Raw genomic sequence first — 15,940 nt, forward strand, 5'->3', positions numbered from 1 at the left:
GTGTTTATAGAGAGAGATATTTGCAGACACAAAGGTATGAGGGATTGTTTTGAAGCAGACCAGACGCAAATGTTTTGCCAAACGATGAGTCTGTCATTGGATGCGTGTGTGTGTGTGTGTGCGCGTGTCTCCTCCCGTGTGATTAACGCGCACACACCATTGCTGAGCGTGTGAATGTGTCTATACTATGGTGAGCTGCCTGTGTGTGTCTGCACTTTGTTATTGTGTGGCAATGCACATCAGTTTTAGTGTGCGTGTATGAGCATTGCCGCAATTGTAATGCTGGAGCATAAATCCCATCAAACAACAGGCCCCGGGAAGGAGGCCAGAGGCGGAGATGAGAGCCGGTCCAGCTGGAAGCTGAAGAAGTGGGGCGGGGACAGACGATGCAGGAGTGAAGCTCCTCTTTAAGATCACACAGGAAGTAGAGAACGTCCAGAGCTACTGACACAGCGGCTGAGGACCTTAGGCAAACAGGGGAGCAGTCAGTAGCTCTGACAAGATAAAACATCACAAATATATTTTGTGGTATGTGGATTAAAAATAGAATTTTTCTCTCTGCAGCTGTTGTATGTCTGAGACACAGCAACGTCCTTGTGGAAGCCAATTAGAAATGCTCAGAAGTGTGATTCAAAGAGAGAGCAGCAGAGTGCCAAACGGCTAAAGCGCCATTCTACACCACATTAAAATACCACAAGAAAAGGCCCATGCAGAAAAAAATACATAAATACAGTTTTCCCACACCAAAATGTATTCCACCTACAGCCTTCAAAAAGGGCCCGAGCATCACCACCCCTGCACTGAAATGAATAAAACACTTCACTACACCTGGAGTCTTCCAGGGCGCCATGACACTCCATATTACCAGCCCACTGTAGGGGGAAGTGCTTCAGTTTAGAAGGAGGTAAGGCAATTTCCACTTTCCCTTAACCCCCTATTCTGTCAAAAACAGTGAGCTTTGAAGAAAAACAGACATGGCTCGCTTTCATTGTAACAAACATAAAATGACAAGGAATCCATGTGTGCATTAACACAACTGCAGATTCAGAAATACACACTTACACTCACACACACGTTCAATAACACACACACACACACACACACACACACACACACACACACACACACACACACACACACACACACACACACACACACACACACACACACACACACACACACACACACACCAAGCCGACAAATCAAAGAGCAGTGTGGAGTGAAGGAGGAGAACAAAGACAAGAATATGCAGTGTAGACAAAATGAAGCATCTTCCTCTGACAGGGCTGAGGCTCAGCGGATTGCTAATCCTATTTTGACGTATAGGACTAATGCTGCATTGTCCGTATGTAGCCCAGTGTAAAGCCTTTCTCTCTCTCCCCCATCCAGGGAAGCACCAATCAGGATTATCAGGGCCCATCACCCAAATGAGTTTGTGTGGTGTGATCCAATCATCCAATCATCGACTTAAATTAATTATGTAAAACAAAAGTTACAAATAAAGAAGTTTGTGATCACAAGTTCACGTGACAAATGTTAAATATCAAGGCATGATACAGCTCTGCAGGTATCATGTGTTGATGTTAATGTTTTCTAATAACTTTGACATTCTAATTGTTTGTCCTTCAAAAAAGTGTTTGCATCAAGAAGGGGCAGATCGATTTCCTCGGTTGTTAGTTAATCTCAAAACTTAATTTTTAATGATTTTTTTGAGTCTTAAGCTATCTTTCTATACAGTTCAATGAAATGGACCTTAGATGGATTCTTGAATTCATTAGGAAATATTCGGATGAATGAATATTGATTTCTGTGTGAATAACATACATTCCCAGTTGCCTAGTGACTGGGAACTGGGAAGTGCAGCACTTTATTGATTACGCAAAGTGGTTGGTTAGGTGTAGTTCCTTGCTCTGGGGCACTTTGGCAAGGGTTGCTGACGCCAGGAATCCAGCGGATGGCTCTGCATATGAGCCTCCAAAAAGATCTCGACTCAAACGCTCAATAGCATCAGCTGTGTCATATATGTTGTGAAGTGTCAGTTATATTCACTTATTGACACAAACAGCCTATGCAGACTTGTCATTTATACTTTTTCCTTTGATCAGCAAGACATTTACCAACATTAAGATGATAAGATCCCCATTTTTATTTGTAGCCTTATTTGGACAAAATGTCTGCAATGGAGTTGTTTTGACTTGTTTGGCTTGGCCCCAGAATTAATGAGAACACGTGCCACCAAGGTCTGAAGCACAGGTGATGAGTGATGAGGTGATGAATAGCAAGCATAGACTATGTTTATGCACAGCAAGAGTCATTATTTTGTTATCAGTCCATTATAAACAATAAGCTATCCAATTTATTTCAATCCGACACACGTGTATGGCTTACTGATTTATTGGAGTTTATTCTTGGACATAAACCATAGCACGATGGTTTAGTGACTGTATACACGATTGCTGATCATATAATATATTGTTTTGCTCTGATATATCTATTATAAGGCGAGATAATATACTATCGATGTAAAAACACAGTACAATGCTTAAATAAGCAACAAAAAGTTTAAAAAAAAACAGGGAATCTGACACAAAAGAAAACACAGTTGATTTCAACATCCTAATTGAATAACAATAGCTGTTCAATTAATTATAGTTATATGCAGTCTAACAACATATTAGTCTAAAGTGGGAGATATGGGGCTTTAACATTTCAAAAGATGTGCTTTACACAAAATATTGTAGTGATGACATCTTGTTTAGACATCAGCTGATGTGAAAAAAAAAAGTCCCAAAAATAGGAATAGGTTTGAGAAAGTAGGCCAGTCCAGTTTGCGAGATAACTATGCTTTGCGGTTATTAAACAGTTTGACAATAGATGGCATTCTGGAACTTTAAAATTACCATACACTTTAAGGTAACACCGAATCTTTCAGAAACACCACTTTCAAATACAAATGCACTCCACACAAATTGAGACAGAAACTCAAACACACAAAGATACTCCAAAGACGAGCCTAGTTTACAAGGTGATACAAGTCACGGATGGTCGTGACCGGCGGTATCACTGAAGAAAGGCAGAGTGCCGTAAACTACAGCCTGATAAGAAACTTTAGATGCAAAAATAGCTTGTAATGTATCCAGCAGCCAGATAACAGGCTGTTAGTGTGTAACGTTCAGGGTTGAAGCAGGAGGGCTGAGCTGTGGGGAGGGGGAGATGAGGAGAGGGAGAGCGGGCCAGATCTCTCTCTCTCTCTCTCTCTCTCTCTCTCCTTTAAAGGCAATTGCTCACACTGGGAGGACGGACACTCAACTCTTCCTGTAAATTGTCTACATGGGTAAGAGCTATTAAATCAAGGAACCTATTACATTGATCAGCCATTACACCATGGCCCACTGAGTGTGTGTGTGTGTGTGTGTGTGTGTGTGTGTGTGTGTGTGTGTGTGTGTGTGTGTGTGTGTGTGTGTGTGTGTGTGTGTGTGTGTGTGTGTGTGTGTGTGTGTGTGTGTGTGTGTGTGTGCGCGCACACCACGTGCGTTTGTATGAGTGGGGTCTGGCTAGTTTCAGGAAGTTAAGGCACGTCTTTCCGCATTGTGTGTGAGCGTGTGTGTGAGGGGTATGAGGAATGGGTGTTTTGAGTACAGCATTGGGCATTTGAGACAGATTATGGAACATTTGTGGTAGTCAGCGATATAGAGTAAATCCAGCAGAGACCTTTCAGAGAGATACGTGTGTTTGTGGTGGGTGACTTGGCTTGGGGCAAGCCTCTTCCTCAAAGAAAAGGGTAAGCTCCAAACAGTATAAGTAGAACAACTGTTCGCTATTCATACAACTCTATCTGCCCTCATATGGCGGAGGAAAAAGGCTTGAATATTGGACTGCAGTACTATTTTTAATAAATCTCCGTTCAAGGAAAGTAAGATAAGATAAGATTAAGTTTAATATTGGATGTGCTTTATTTGACGCACGGTAAAAAAACTTTTTCCCTGTTGCTTTACTTTTGTTTATAGTTACATGTTGCTTTTTAACTTTTGTTAAAAAATGTGTTTGTCTAAAGAAGATATCCCCATACATAAATGTGCAATCGCGATCTAGAAAATTGACAACTTCAGTGGCCATAAAATGTCATAGATCATAGGTCATAGAGTAGGAAATAGTTGTGAGCATTGATACATTGCTACGCCATTGCTGGATGCATGCAGTGGACACATACAGTGTTACTGCTCACAGCTAGCTTTCTGTTTTTGATGCACAGTGCCTTTCTTCCTCCTGTAGCAGGCAAAGGAATTAAGACAGGAATTCATCAATTATATAGTCCCAGACAATGCCTTCTTCAGAGCAACACTGCTGCTTTCAGGTCCAACAACTCCGCCGAATGAATATGCACATGAAAAATAAATAACCGCCCAACCTAACCACACACACTCACACTCTCGTGCGCACACTACGGACGGACGGACGGACGGGGGGGGGGGGGGGGGGCTAAGGGGCGCCTCTGTTTGCTGGAGATAAATCTGCTCTCAGCATGCGGCCGCAAAGCCGGTTGATGGAGTGTTTGACCGTAGAAAACCACACACAGCGGCGCACGCCGCGAGGGCGCCCGCACAGCTGTAGCCTGGCATCAGTCGAACGCACGCATCCGGGGAGGGGCGGCAGGTTGACTTCCGATGAGCAAAGGCTTGTTTGGCTGTAAGCGGGGACCCGTGATGTCACGCTGCACTCTGTGTGTACTAGGTGGGGCTTCACGTGTTCCCTGAGTGGTCCGGGGGGGGGGGGGGATAAAGGGTGTTGAAATAGTCTTTAAAAGGGGGCGTGGTAGTGTATTGAGACATCCGTGTCAACATGTCTCTGAATAAAACGATTCAAAGCTGATTTCTTTGAATAAAAATATATCTATCCCACCCTGTGTGTGTGGGCATGTATGTGTGCGTGCGTTTGTGTGTGTTCGTTCATAATCGTGTGACTGCACAAACCTGCTAAAGCGTCCCTGTGCACGAGTGCGTGTGACGCATTATTGGGCGTGTCCCATCATGCATGTGTTTTGCAACACATGACTAACTAGGCGTTCCACCGACTTAACCAGTGCGACAACGCCGGGGAAGGCGGGGGATGATGTCAGCATCCGCCGATGCGTTTCTAGCGTAAATTAAACACAGCAGCTACCACACTAATGACAATTACACATTCAGATGAGTGCTTCCAATGTGGTAAAGCAAACCACAGCCCAGAGAGTAGCCATGTGTTTCAATTAGACCAGCACATGGTCGCTGGATCGCGCGCGCGCGCATGGCAGACCACTCCAATGTCCCCCGCCGAGCACCGCTCGGAAGTTCATCATCATCATCATCATCACCGAATCAAATCTCCGTTCGCCCGGGGTCCCGCTGTCTTTTGGGTCGTCTGACAGAGGATCTGATTTCCATCACCCAGATTGGTCCGTTTTCTATGATTACAAAAAAAGTGCTGCTGAATGCAGCTTTAATATCTAGAAAAACAGCATCAAAGTCCCCTCCTCGGGTGCAGCAGTCTATCTGGCACGTTCGCTTGATCATTTCAGTCGTTTTTTAATACAAACATCTTGACTGTGATGTATGTGGAAAACATCCGGAACATCCATCTCCATTGTCAACTCGTTGTTTGGCTATTCTTTCAGCGAATCCTCCTTGGCCACTCCAAACCCAGCCACTCCCTTCTCCTGGCTGCTCCTCCATAAAGCTGCCAACAATCACTCTCTCACCCATCGAAAGATTGGCTGAATAATGTGCACAAAAGTGGTCAGGAAACTGTGTTTTTTGGTCCGTATTTGAAGTCCAGTTGTATTAATATAAATAGGGGTCTGAATCTGTACTTGGCAGCGTTGTGCTACCATATTTGACCAGATACCGAACTTAAAATGTCTTAAACAAGGCAAACGGAAATAGACCACATTACACCCATTCCAGTTCCACACTTCCTCTCCAATATAAAACACTGTAAGAAAAAATATTTTTTCTCAGTGCGAATAATGTGTGCATGAAAGGAGAAGGGACGCACATGAAGCCAATCATGCTACCAGCCAGCATAGCCCTAGGAAGATTTATATCAGACACACGTAAAGAGAGAGGCATCCATTTAGAAAATGGGTTTTCGAGGCATGTAGGGCCATTTAGCACACCCTGTGATGACTCCTGTTTGGGCCCGTGATTAATGTACTTGCACACCTGCTATACTGTCAAACTGGGACGTAGAAAGACACACACACACACACACACACACACACACACACACACACACACACACACACACACACACACACACACACACACACACACACACACACACACACACACACACACACACACACACAACCATATGGACACAAGAGATCAACAGGATGGACCTGCTACACTGACCAACAAATAAATAAAACAGGGGTTTTACGGTCATTTATTCAATAAACCGTGGTAAGAATTTGAGATAACCAACTTCGTAAATGTCAGTCGTTTATCTGGGTGGCCCACTTAAAATAAACAGTGAACGATCTGATATTTACAATAAATTCAACCCTCCCCATTTTGGTTGTTGATAGTTGTTGGGATGATCGCAGTAGATCTCCTTATCTTCATCTCCCAGCCTCAGCCTCCCCATCGTCATGCCAACGGCAGACAATAAAACACACGTAGTAGCACAGAAGCTCCGGCTCCGGGACGGAACAAAGGCGCCCATTAACCCTTTAGCGGCGGCGGGCCCCATCCCACAGCTATCTCCCCCACAGGATTCATCAACGTCATCGCCACAGATAATGGCCGTCACATTAACCACGGCTACGGCGAGCGTTAGAGCAGCCCGGGGCTCCTCCCCGGTTCCCTGAATCACACTCAGCCACACAGCAATAACAAGGCATTTATCTCAGGGTCCGTTACAAGGCCTGGAAGCCCGGTGAACGCTTCCCCTCACACACACACACACACACACACACACACACACACACACGCACGCACACACACACACACACGCACGCACGGCAGGAAACATGTCCAACAGCTGTCAGTCACACTCTGTTCTGACCATCTGCTCCATGCTTAGAGCACACATGCTGGACACACACACACATACGCAACAATATGGAAAAACAAGGAAAGAAGTTGACATTACTCATCACACACACAGACACACACATACTTTCATCCTTATCTTATCTCTAGATGGTGATAGAATGGACATTCCCTCGTAAGGATGGGATTCGGCCAAGGGACGCTGCCTTTTTTTTACATTGCTAATGCATATAACTTTGAGCGACAACACACACACTTTAAAGGTCGACTTACCGATCTCATCTGCTGTATGCCGGTGACATGCTGGAGAACCTTTTCCAGCTCCTTCTCAATACGCCCAGCCCAGTGCATCATCCTGAAAGAAAGAAGAAAATGTATGAGCTACATTATAAATCTGCTACGATATCGCAGTGAAAGGTCTGATCTTCGTGTGCCTGGTTTGGTGTGTGTATGAAGGCTTTATTGGAAATAAAAGTAATTAATACCGATGATTTCGCCTTCTGTGTCTTTTTCAATCTTAAAGTGCAGCATTGAAAGGGTTCGGCATCCACACAGCATCCATAAATCCCTTAAACCTGCCCTTTCTGACTTTGCAACAGAGCTCCATTGGCTGTGCGTAGTAATGCACATTGATTTTCCCTGCAGTAAGACTGTGGGAGAGTCGAACCGAGGCTACAGTTATTCTCTGCCAGGAGAGGTACTGGAGCAGGGAGCAGATATATTGAGTCAAATATGTAATCAATGTACAGTTAGAGGTTCATTTGTTTGCTTTATCTCCTGATGCCATTCAGATAATCTCTTCATATTTTGGGATTGTTTTAATGTAGTTCTTGTATTTATTTGAATCTCTAAGGCAGTTGTTTAACGTCAGCATCTGCCCCTGTATACACCAAATCCACCCTATGTATGCAGATATATATACATATATAGAGGCAGGTTTGCTCCTGTTGAGACTTGGCATGTCTGCCTGGGCTGGGATCAGCAACGGGAGGATTCTTCGTAATAAAGCAGCTCTGCTCTGACAGAAGTGCACCATAAGCAGTCAGATCGCTGTAAGACAGAGCCAAGTTTGGAATTAAGAGATCAAACCTCCAAGAGCCCATCACTGCATGTCTTCTTCTGCTGGGAAACAATTGACTTAATGGCTCAAGACATTGGATAGGTTCTTCTCCAAATCAGCAGCAGCAGCCTACTCCACCAGGGTCTCGACATTGCAACATGTACGTATCCAAAAGGTAATGTACCACTGTGCGGACAAATCTGTTACAGCCAGCTGGATTACTCACTTTCTTAGGAAATAGGTTCACAGAGTTTGTTAGCAGTTTTGCTGTTGTGTTGTGTTGCAGTTTTGGGGATCTGTTACATTGCTATACACGAGGCCAGATAGATAATCACTACAATCAACAGTTGTGGTGCAACATGCTCGTTTGTCTTCCAGTATGATGATGACACAGGGAAATGTCAGCCTTTAATGTCAGATTTGTTAGGAAGACAAGGAAACAGGACAGATTTATTAAATTGCACCAGGGCTGCCAGGGAGTGACAGTGTCTGCAATCATCACCAGATATCTGGCCGGCGCAGCCTCGGGGAGAACATGGGGGAACCAGCAGCGGAAGCAAACCATCATTTGGAAAATTGAGTTTGGGAATTTGAATGGCTGCCTCGCACTAAACTATGACCAAAACTATTTTTTTTACAGCTTCAACTCAACTTTTTAATAATACTGTATTGTGATCCAGGACCTTGAAATACATGATAGGAAGATGAACTAGCCACGGAGATCCAAAAAGGATGATGAAAAATACAACAAAAACAAATTCTTCCTATTGACTTGATGGTGATTCTGCTGCCACCGTCTGTGAACCACCTTCAGGCCGTTAGAGGAACTACACGCTAGACTCTTTCACCTGAGCGTCACTAACAGACAGTCATTTATACGTGTGGGTCGACAGGATAGAGCCAAGGGTAGCCAGGGGGGCCTCGGAAAAGGATTGCGCAAGGAACCGGGCTTCAGAGGGCCTGCTGACTATGTAAAGGTCACCTGGCGTCAGAGAGAACCTGGCTTACAGTGAGGGGAGAGAGCTGGAGAAAGCAGTGGGGGTAAGAGCCGACCGACATTACCTCTGTCCTCAGCTGACACGCACACAAACGCACACACATGCACACACACGCACACTATATTAAAGAGCAAACTTAGTTGTGTCCTCATGCATTAAACCTTGCAGACGAATAGCAACACTTAATTTAGAGAATATATATGACATGAGGTGGTTAATGTCATTCCTTATCTATGGTTTTTTGAACTCATTCATTTGTTACCATTCCTATCTATGCATTAAATATGTTTTAAGATGTCCTGTCAACTAAGTCTTTCCCATGAAGTCTCAGGCTAAATGTTTCACACACAAACTTGTCCTTTACTTGACATTCAAAAACGTAATTAATTTTGGAAAAGAAAATTGCTTAACACCATTGACATGTTTTTTCTCAAAATAGAAAACTCAAAAATGAATACATTAAAGAGTCACAATGCATATAACTTTTCAGAGACAGGTCAAATTCGATTGGGGGGCACTCAACTGCAGCAAACTAGTGGTATCTCATAGATGTCTCTAGCTGCACTTGCTTGATAACCCCTTGAGATGTCTGATTTACACAAGGTCTCGTTCAAAACAGAATGGAGCCAATCAAAATCCGATAAAGATGCATGTACAAACATACACCCTGATCCCATATCACCTGAACTGTGTAATATCCAACTACTACTTCAGGGAGTTCCTGCACTACCCTCTGTTTGCTTATTGGTTTTCACTTAAAATATTTCCACTGGATATACTTCGTCCCTCAACCAATCAGCATTCGTTTGTCGGTCAGCTCTGCGTGCACTGTTTTGAGGGCGTGCACGTCAGTCATCACCTCTATGTGCGCTATGATCAAGCAAAGACATCCACACAATAGCATGTAGTAGACTTTACAGAGTTTGCTTTCCAACAGGCTTTACTGATGTAACGATGAGCATTTCTCCATGGGAAAAAATTGTCTCACTATGCAAAATAAACTGCCATTCAGCAAAGACAATCAGATATGCTCTCATTCTAAAAATACTTTCATATAGTGAGAAAAATGCTGTATTTTGTGTATTAAAGGGTAATTATAATGTGTATCCCATCTTGTTGCTCCAGAATAAAAGTGGTTTATGTGAGTCATGGTGGTGTGACCAGCAACTGTGCTCTAAATCCTCGTCCCACGTCTAACTCTCAGACTGCATGTGTGAAAAGGGCTAAAATAATCTGGAAAATTTGTCTGACTTGATAAGGACATGCAAAAAAGAAAGGATGAATAGCAGTGAAAGCTGAATGCTTTCATCTGTTAAAATGTATTTTCCATGCAATTGATTTATCCAAATTTCACCAAACAGCAATTTCAAATAAATGACTGAAGAAAAAACCCACACAGCCCCACTCACACACATGTACACGTACACAAACACTCACACACACACCAGAATTTCAGAAAAGGTAAGACAAAGATATGACTCAATCACACACACACACACACACACACACACACACACACACACACACACACACACACACACACACACACACACACACACACACACACACACACACACACACACACACACACACACAGAGGTAGAATTTAACCAAGCAGCAATAATGATTGACATAAAGGCACACACCCATTATAGGCTATAGTCTGTGACTCTATGTCGTTTTCTTTTTTCTATTTAAATGTTCTGGTGAAAGGTATCGGCAAGAAATGAGAAAGGCCTGTGGATAGATTCAAACCGTGAAGGTGTAACCATATAAATGGAAAATACAATAATTCTTTAAAGGTCAAAATAATCTATCAGTGAGTTCTATTATATTCACATTTCTTTTTCATTATTGAAAAATAAATCCGAACACGGACGCAAAGTTTTAGTGTTTATCTATCCCATAAAGCCCAGTCATGAAGACGGTTCGGCAATGATTACAAATGTTCCACAGGTCACCAATGGTAATCTAAATAGGCTGCTATTTCTGTCCTGAGTTCAAATATTTATGAGGTGAATCGACCAATTCAACATCCCATCGTCCCTTGTGCCCACCACGATGAATTCAATAGCCTTGGTCATAATAAAACTGCCAAGCCAATTTATCGTAAGACGCATGAGGGAGGATGCATTCATTTTAATATCAGCCTCTCTTTGGAAAAAGTAGTAGTGCTACATTTGGGGTCGTATATAAAGGATGTCTGTTAAAAGAAATAAAGATATCCATAACATCAAAGTTGGCACCATATTTACACACAGGTTCGCTATTCATTGCATTGTAAAATATGACGAATTACGCTATGGCAGAAGTTCCAGCGCAACTGGGGATCGGGTCGATGTCCGGGCATTCACCGGTGCAGCTCATCGTATTGTTTAACCGTGTCCCGGATAAATAATTTAACAACTCAATTTCCTTTCGTGCTGTTTTGGTTCGATTTAGACGCATTTTAGAGTCGCCAATTGTAAGTAACCTCGTTCAGCCTTAAGCTTTGCCATCCATCACTCGTAAATAGGTTAACTGTTATAGCTGCCGTGCCAATGAAAACAAACCCGTTTGGCTTAACGTCTTCTCGTTGTATATGTCCTACAAATAGACGAGACGCGAGCTATTCATCACATTCTCTCAGAGACATTGTCTCCACCTGGCGCCACGTAGTAATCCAACGCTTCGGATGAAAGGACGACCTAGCCTACACGGGCACAATTGATACATATCCCCCCCCCTCCCCGACACATAGGCTAGGTGACAAGGCGGACCGTACACAACACGAGCTAAACCAGGACACGACGACGCACCGTGCCTCGGAAGGAAGCGGCGGCTGTATGTCAACATCAGGGGACAGCAGCTGGGTCGGTCGACCGTCGCACGGTGATTAACACCGCTACCGGGGGGAGAGAGATGCCGGGGCCACCTGTCCTGCGCTCACAACCCGGTAACAAGCACACATGCCGGGCTTACTTACGTGTAATGCTGGGGGAAGAGGTGGCTCCCCGCGGTCGGTGTAGAGACGCATATGAGGAGTATAGTTTGGATCGAGAAGACACACAAGATACCGTAGGACTGAGCGCAGATCGCCATTTTCCATTAAATATTCAATAAACTGGAGTAAATACAAAGAGGACCGGAAGAACAGTGTCCTACTGCTGATCTAAGAATAGCGTCGAGCTCCAAAAGTATTTGGGGGTGGGGGGCGACGCCGAAGATGTCTTGAGACTTCGGGGGCTTGGAAGATCTCAATCGGAAACGTAACGGGAGAATGTGGCAGCTCGAATGAGACAGGCGATTCGAAGGCTCACAGATGCACTGACGCCACGGCCGCCGCTGGTGCTACTGCTCTGCCGATGATGTGGCTTACTTGCGCACTCGCTCTCCTCCCTCCCTCTCTCTTTCTCGCTCTCGCTCTCTCTCTCTCTGCCTCCGATGTAACAAACGGGCCGCGCGAGCACAAGACGACGCCGCCGCGCTTCCTTCAAACGTTCCTGTGCGACAGATGGGGGCGCGCGACAGGCCTGACGCTCCTCCCGGTTCCATTCCGTGTTTTTACCTGCGGTTCCCAAGGAGACGGAGGCGGGGGCAGCTCAAGGTGTGCGCAGCAGAAAATACACGTTTTTTTACGTGGGGGGTGATTAGAAATATTGCAATGAGGCTCGGGAATGAAAGCGATAAAAAAAAAAAAAAAAGAAGAAACACATTCTGCGTCACCCACAGCTCTCGATTTATACCATCGACCTATTTATGATGGCCAAACGCCGTCATTACGGAAATGACAGTTAACTGCTGAATTTATATGGATAATAATGTTATATTATGTGATGTCAGCAGATATGTAGAGGGAAAACAATGGATTAATGGTGTTAATCAGTGAAGACAGCACGCTACTGGCTACAGGATGTCCTAATGCTTTTGCAAGCATGCAAATAGAACATTTTATTTGAAAAGTAACGGAAACAAAACTAAAGCAGGGCCGTAGGTAAATAACACATAGGAAACGATTTCATTTGGCATAAAGTCAGCCTTTAGGAGGGGAAGTGAATATCTCAGCCAATTTAAATAAATAGTGACATACTACAGCAAGGATGGAAACTCATGCAGAGCACCCATCAAAACACAAAAACAACAACAATGAGCAATCTTGTTCAAAAGTGTAGCTTGTATGAGCCTGCTGGGGCAGACGTCTGTGCTGTGTGTCTGGTCATGATATTTCTAAATCAAAGCGACGGCCAGTAGCATCTTTCCTTCAGCCTTCCCCCCCCCTCCCCCCCCGGGTCTTAAGTCTCTCGCTTGCTATCATTTGCTTGCTACGGGATCCAGTGTGTGTGTGTGTCTGGTGCCCTCAGTTCAGTCAATCAGCAGGATGCTGGGTGGGGAGGGGGGGTAGGGGGTGGTGGTGAAGGGCTGGAGGAACGAGCAGGTGCTCACTCCTACCGATGCAAACTGCAGGCGGCAGGGTTGCTGCATAGCATTTCTGTCACTTCACTGACGTGCAGATATGAGAGAGAGAGAGAGAGAGAGAGAGAGAGAGAGACAGAGAGACAGAGAGAGAGAGAGAGTGTCAGTTCTGGTAGAGTGGACACACCACGGGACACACAGGCCTCTGCGGGAGTGTGTGTGTGTGTGTGTGGGGGGGGGGGGGGGGCTGGCAGGTATGCGAGGCAACGTGGGCGTCTGACGCCGACTATGGATGCAAGTAAGAGCCAGGCATCAGTCAGCGAGAACAGAGAACACCCCGGCTGCTGCGGCGACCGCTGCTTATGGCTCAGGAAACAATGTAGGATAGGGGACAATAAGCAGGGCTACTTGTATCTCTTGTCGCCCTGTCGTGTCCCCTGTCGCCGGCGTGCAGTTAGTTACCCCTGCTCCATTCCCTCGGAACGGCTGCATTTACTCCCGCGCTATTAGTGTCAGGGTGATAGGAGCCAGTGCTGTAGTCATTTATTAGTCCCCGCGGAACAATCAGCTCTTATTAATAGTGCCGCATGTTCTTATTCAAACAGCCGTATTATTATCATTATGTCATTAGCGAGATCTATAAACATGTACAAGTGTTGTTCCCCAACGCTAGTTTTAATTGGTTCGAATCTTCCCCCCTTTTTCGATTGTTCTTTTTGAAAGCAAAAGCAATTCCAACGTTGTTTCAGAACATACACGTCGACGAGCGACGTGATGAAGAAGTGACATCCATTTCTGACGCCATTTTGGAATCCTACATGACTGCATGAATTCCCAACGGCAGGGGATAGCTAAACTATGTCCACGGGCTGCAAAACGATCCCACCGTGAGCGCCGGAGCCGGGATGTCATTGTCTATGCAGCGGCGGGGTTATAGAGACTCTACTCTTTATTAGCGGCTATTGATCAGGGCACCGGCGAAAGGATCCGCTTTAGTGAAAAACACACAAATCAATGATGCAGAGCAGTGCATCGATCGGCCCGCAGCCTCAGATAGGAGGACACCGTCCGGGTCTACCCTGCTAAGGAGCCCTCTGATTGGACGTGTGCTGGCTGTCCTGGAACCATTCACCTGTCAATCTGCCATTGATCAGACGGTGGAGTGAAAGGAGCTGGGGACTTAGTGTAATGGGTATTTTTTTAAGGATCCTCGTGGCCCCCGACATCAGCCGGCGAGGACACACTCGAAACAAAATGAATTGTTAATACCTGCTTGTTTCTCCTCTGCCCGGGTGTGAGGTAGGTGACCGGTCGCAGGCAAACCCCACACATCAACAAACACAAAGTGCCTCCCCTTATCTTCACCTCTTCCTCCTTATCAGTGTATAATTCTTCCACAGCCTCCTCCCTGTGTCTCTCGCAGCCACCCGCCTTCTTGTGTTTATGTCTCTGATGCTGCACGGAATAACAAACCACCACAGAACGGGGGGGGTTGGATTATCGCATTGGACCGCACACGTTTGTGGTTATTTTCTGCTTATTTTCTTGCCTTCTGTCGTGTTTTTTTCACGATGCACGATTCCTGGTTTAAAAGACAAAATAGTAAAGACAATTTTCTTATTATTCGTATACCGAAAACGTAGGAAAAGAAGAAAGGGCGTGCACATATCGTCACAAAAAAGAATGAACAGCACGATAGGTGACGACTTATAATAATACGATATAATATGTTCACAGATTGTCACAGATTACACATAAACCCGCAGCAAACCGAAGTCTCAGCTCGTTCTGATCGTGAAGCCCAGTGAATCTCAGACTAACATGATATGAGGACCCAGTGGTCTGTGTACCTCCTATACTGTAAAACACACACGCAGCCAGAACTGTGGAGCTGCAAGGCATGCTGGGATATTTATGCTCAAATGTCAGAGTATTTCATTTGTGATGAAGATGACTCATCCCACCCCTACCCCCACAACCATCCACAATGCCAGTCTGCATGAGGGAGCCGCACCAATTAATAGCCAAGCATCCCAACGTGCAGAAGAGATGGCCGACCACCGAGAATCTATATAGTAAGTAGCCTACAATAATAAAGGAAATTAAAATACACGTATTAGGTGTAACCATACTTGCCCACCCTGCTCACACACAAAACACAGACACACGTACAAACACTAACACATACACACGACAAACACACACACACGTGACACAAGGGAGAGCACGAGAGCACAGAACAAGCATGGCCATGCTCTACTAGAAGCGTAACGGCCCCTGGGTAATGGCCTCTTTGGTCTTCAGGAAACCCTCCCTCGTGCATACATCAAAGTTGGGATTGAGGGGGATAGCGGAGCGGTAGAGAGAGGGAGAGATGCCGGAAGGGAGCTTGTAAGAGGAGGTTAACACGCTCTTATGTACGTAGGGGCAAGTCATCACTGTTATTTATATCATTATTC

The 15,940-nt window shown here is 45.0% G+C and overlaps 1 protein-coding gene across 1 annotated transcript in view; it reads right to left on the reverse strand.

The window, feature by feature from the left end:
- LOC130402346 (voltage-dependent calcium channel subunit alpha-2/delta-2-like) overlaps positions 1-12,408 on the reverse strand; it is a 36,762-nt gene extending 24,354 nt beyond the window's left edge. The window contains exons 1-2 of the mRNA XM_056606497.1: positions 12,055-12,408; positions 7,305-7,386 (exon numbers count right to left, since the gene is read on the reverse strand). Of these exons, the coding sequence (XP_056462472.1) occupies positions 7,305-7,386; positions 12,055-12,170 (198 nt within the window). The 5' untranslated portion in view covers positions 12,171-12,408. The remainder of the gene's footprint in view (positions 1-7,304; positions 7,387-12,054) is intronic.
- Positions 12,409-15,940: the final 3,532 nt, after the last annotated feature.

Source organism: Gadus chalcogrammus, chromosome 13 (assembly GCF_026213295.1).
Source record: "Gadus chalcogrammus isolate NIFS_2021 chromosome 13, NIFS_Gcha_1.0, whole genome shotgun sequence".
NCBI lineage: Eukaryota > Metazoa > Chordata > Actinopteri > Gadiformes > Gadidae > Gadus > Gadus chalcogrammus.